This window comes from Atta colombica, unplaced genomic scaffold (assembly GCF_001594045.1).
Source record: "Atta colombica isolate Treedump-2 unplaced genomic scaffold, Acol1.0 scaffold21, whole genome shotgun sequence".
Taxonomy (NCBI): Eukaryota; Metazoa; Arthropoda; class Insecta; order Hymenoptera; family Formicidae; genus Atta; species Atta colombica.
This window is the reverse complement of record NW_017259305.1, coordinates 728445-733189: the sequence shown is the minus strand read 5'-3', so window position 1 is coordinate 733189 and position 4745 is coordinate 728445. Positions and strand designations below refer to the sequence as shown.

Genomic DNA, 4745 nt, shown 5'->3' with positions numbered 1-4745 from the left:
CATGGAAAACTTATTTATTTACTCCATACATCTTCCATTACTGCATTTTTATATTCGGATAATATGTACATTGCGTTATTTTATCGTATACAATAAGATGAAAAGTAATACTTATACTAAAATTTTGATTTGTAGATAAAACTTTATAAACTATACTTATATATATGAGTTATTTACTGTACATATATACATACTTCATTGCACAAAATCTTAATTCAACAAAAGTCCATCAATTCCTGAGTTTTATGCCATTATTGCAATCGGCTCTTGAATCTTTTCTTTCGTACTTTTCTCTTCTTCTGGTAATTCCTTTGGTACATCTGGTAATAAAACATCCTTTGGTATTTCAGGAGCTTTCTCATTGATGTCTGCTTCCATCAATGCATCCAATTCTGCTTCAATTTCACTCTCGTCAATTTCTTCCTCTATAGCGAAAGTTGATGTCAATACTTCATCAATTTCTCTTTGCTTTTCGATGCCCTCTCTCGTTTCATCCATAACTTTTTCAATTTCATCGATAGACAACAAAGCGTGTAATTGCTTCAATGCAATATTGCCAGTTTTTAGGCCATCAACAACTTTTATCTCAATTTGAGCAAATTCCAAATCATGAACCATACGCTCAAGATTTTCTAGCTGACCGTCTGCACGAGTCAGAACTTGTTCTTGATATTTCTTCTTGCGTAACAATAGTAATGCACGACTATAAGAATTACAAAATAATTTTAAGATAATAAAATCTAATTAATATGTTATATAATATCAATTAAGCAAAAATCTATAGAAAATATTTAACAGATAGAAGGATTCTTCATATAGTAAATAACAATAAATAAAAGGCAAAGTAAGAGTCAAATACATTTTAAATTTTAACACAATTAAATAGAATAAATTACAAATCAAGAAAAATAAAAATAAAGAAAACAGTCTAAACATATAAATATAAAACATAACTCGTAATAATTTTCCTGCGATATTTAATCCATAATTTGAGATATTTAACTGTATGAAAATCATAGCATTTAGATATAAACTTGAAATATGAAATGTACTGAAATATGAAATATGAAATGAATATGTGTTCTAGGGATTTTTCTACGATAGCGCTCAAAAAAACATTTAACAGATAGTGTAAAATTTAAAATGTATTTGATTCTATAGAAAATGACTAAGAATTTTTTTTTAAATCATAAAAGAAAGTATAAACATAGAATTCATCTTAAATTTCTAATTACTGAAAAATTTTAGCTAATAAGCAATGTACTAATTTACAAATAAATATAATATAGAATAAATATTGTATATTATATAACGCTAATATATGCAGTATGCAATTAAATATAGTATGTGCAATTAAATACACAATACTTTCTTTTCATATAATAATTAAACGTAAGATACGCACTCTTTTTTGCCATTTTTCAAAAGTTCCTTTGCAAGCAATCGTTCTTTCTCCAAACTTTGCTCGATTTTCTTCTGGTATTGCTTAATTTTATCCCTTGTTTGTTTCACTTGCTGCAAATGTCAAAAAATGTATCTCAGACAGTTTTGAGGTTATAATATGCACTATATACTTCTGATTTTTGTGTACTATATTTATTTGACTTAATTTTTTTGTTTGTAATGCGTGCGAATCAAACAATTATTAACAACTTACGAGTTGAGTTAAGTGTGACCAACGATAAGAGAATGATTTGACAGTTTCAGGAATAACGTTGTGAAGAAAGGATTAAGACCACTTCTTACCAGGATTGCTTTGTCCTGCTCAGTGACCCGACTTGGTTGTTTTTTCTTAGCGAAGAAAATTCCCATTCTTGCACGCGATATCACAAAGTGCGAACCGCGAGTCGAACTTGCAATTGACTCGCTTATCACGTCACGTCACGTTTGACAATCGTCGAAAATATATCCTCGCGGGGTGCCGGGAGGCAGCCATGTTGGTCGTTCGATAGTCGATAAATCGACGCTTACAATTCTCGAAATGAGTGCCGCCTCACATAACTCGCGCGATGAAGGTTGTTCGATTGTAAATTCGCTCTCAATAATTGCAATAAATTTCATGTTTCGCGGATGTTTCGTACGTAAAAATTCACGAATTGTGACACGTAATTTTACGTGACGATAATTACGGTAAAACACGTAAAAAAAATAAGCTGCACACATAATACGCATGAGGTATTATTTTATTGTTGTTATTCGCAGAATGTTAAACAAGGATAAAATGATACTTCATGCGCATTTTGCGTGTAACAGAACGCAGCCATGTTTGTGATTGGAAATAATGAATTCACGAATTGTGAATCGACTACTATATCGTTTAATGTATTTTGAAGATAACATCAGGTAATTTTTTACAATATTTACATAAATAACAAGAGATGAGAAAATTTTGAAGAAAAACTATAGTTACAGCTTGATGTACATATAAAATAATTTCTATCTAATCACGATTATAATTGAGGTAACAAATTGCGGCGTTCGATTATTTCAATCTATGGGTAGATATTATTAATTATTTTTCTTTGGCATCAAAAGATTTTGCAATCAAAGTTTCGTATTTTTCAATCTTTTGATAAAATTTCGAATATTGTTTGCTCCAAAAGTTTACAATTACTTTTTAAAAATTTTTGGAATTACTTATTCAGCTTAACAATAATTTTTTTAAAGAGTTATTGTAAACAACACATTGTTATAGATATCACAGATACAATAATTATAATTATTAGATTTTTACTTCTAATAATATTCTAATTTATACATTGCAGCTCTAAAGAATTATTATTAAAAAGGTTGTTATTTGAATAAATATAATTCCTAAAATTCGATTTTTTTAATGTTTGCCTGGTATTATGTATGCATGTGGATATGTCTTTGGCTATTTACATTTTTATCTAGTTAGATTGTTTATTCTTAATTATTGCATTACGTTACATATATTAATTTTTACGATAAAATTATTGTATAATTATATATGAAATAAAAACTGAATAAAAATGCACAATTTATGCAATTTGTAATTGCGGATGTATAATTCAGTGTTGAAAGGTAGGGATCGAGTAATAAACCACAAAGACATTAGATTGAATTGAACAATGTCCATTATATTATATATTTTATTCCCACATACACACGGCACGTTGTGAACCTTTTCTTAAATATTAATAATATTATCGTAATAATAATAATAATCATCATCAAAATCGTCATCATCATCATCATCTTCCTCGTCATTATCCTCGTCATCGTCGCAATGATAATAATTTTCAATAATCATAAGTAAACAATAATAAACATAATAATGTGAGAGAATTCATGTGAATTATATTTATATTTATGTATATATATTTATAATAAATCATATATCGCAATAATCATCGTATCATATAATATATATTTATATGTACAGAGGGGTATAATATATATTGTTATTCTTTATTAGTTTAATATTTATAATCGCAATATTATATTTATTTTTGTTTGTATACATACACAATTAATTAGATTATCGGCCCTCGCATGCGCCTCGTGGCGGATAATTTCTCACTTTCTATCTTTTGTTCCTATCTCGCTTTTCCCAACTGAGTGAACCCGGGACCGAGTAATATTCTCTCATAAATCGCTCGAGTGCATAAGCGCAATCGATTGATCCTCGTGTCTCTCTTGCTTTGAGAAAAGCATCGTCGACGGACCCGGAATTCTTTCCATCGACCGGGTCAATCGATCGATTCGCTTCCTCGAACGCAACCTCGGCGCTCCGCGGTCGTTTTGTTTTTATCTTACAAAACATCCATTATAGTCTTGGCCGCTGTTGGACAGAGAGTCGATATTCCCCTCGTTTAACTTACACTTCTGAATCTTACTCGAGCGATTGAACGGGTGCTGTGTCAATTTCTCAACGCAACAGTCGCGATCGCGATTTAACTTTCGCGCGGAAGGGGAACGCTCGGTTCTCCCACCAGTAGCGGGTCTTTCATAAATATTCTGTACAACGTTATTATTATTATTATAAATCATCAATATATCTTATATAGTCTTATCGTTATGTCATTATTATCGGTAGTGTAAAATTGAAACTTTTACGTACTTACGTAGATTAGATTAGCGTCTTGCTCGCCCGCTCGCTCGCGGGCGGCCTATCGTTATATATACCATTTTTTGTTCTTTTTCTTTTAAGTCGATACATAATCGTATAATTTAGTATGTCGCTATATGTACTGTAATCGTTTACGATTAGTAAGAATATGTAAAATTGGTATTTCATCTTATCCCTTGGCTTGCTCGTTTATAATTCAATAAATTCTCGTTTAAGCATCCACATAATCGTTTAATATACATGGAATTAAGAGGGGTTTAATTATTGCTTGTTATATTGCAAGTTTCCTCATTGCAAGCTATGCCATTCCGTCGAGCTTATTCGCAGTTCGCCGTTGCTCCTCTTTACAACTATCGCGATCCTTTCGCTGTGAATCACAGAAAGTATACCCAAAAGTTTGGTTTTCCTCGTTCGCTGCATCACCGATATCGATAATAAGACGTCATCAAGCCTAACGTACAATATAAATATTTGTCGAATTCATCATAGTTTGTCGCTATTTTGAAATAATTGAAATTTTTCTCTTTCGGAAGATTAGGTCTAAAATGTAAGAGATGTAATAAGAAATCTCTTAATTTTCATCGGTCGGCATCGTTATAAAATAACAATATACAATGTGCTTATAAATCACTCAGGTTCTTAATAATAATGC

The 4745-nt window shown here is 30.7% G+C and overlaps 1 protein-coding gene across 1 annotated transcript; it reads right to left on the bottom strand.

The window, feature by feature from the left end:
* Positions 1-1930, bottom strand: LOC108687601 (charged multivesicular body protein 6). The gene is made up of 3 exons (XM_018193452.1): positions 1747-1930; positions 1406-1515; positions 1-703 (listed from the first exon to the last, which is right to left on the bottom strand). The coding sequence occupies exons 1-3, from the start codon at positions 1810-1812 to the stop codon at positions 244-246; spliced, it is 636 nt and encodes a 211-aa protein (XP_018048941.1). The 5' UTR covers positions 1813-1930; the 3' UTR covers positions 1-243.
* Between the last annotated feature and the right edge of the window lie 2815 nt (positions 1931-4745).

Coding starts and splice junctions, on each gene's coding strand:
- LOC108687601 (XM_018193452.1), bottom strand. CDS start 1,812: ATGGGAATTTTCTTCGCTAAGAAAAAACAACCAAGTCGGGTCACTGAG. Junction 1,516..1,746: donor AGCAGGACAAAGCAATCCTG/GTAAGAAGTGGT, acceptor TGACATTTGCAG/CAAGTGAAACAAACAAGGGA. Junction 704..1,405: donor TTGAAAAATGGCAAAAAAGA/GTGCGTATCTTA, acceptor TAATTCTTATAG/TCGTGCATTACTATTGTTAC.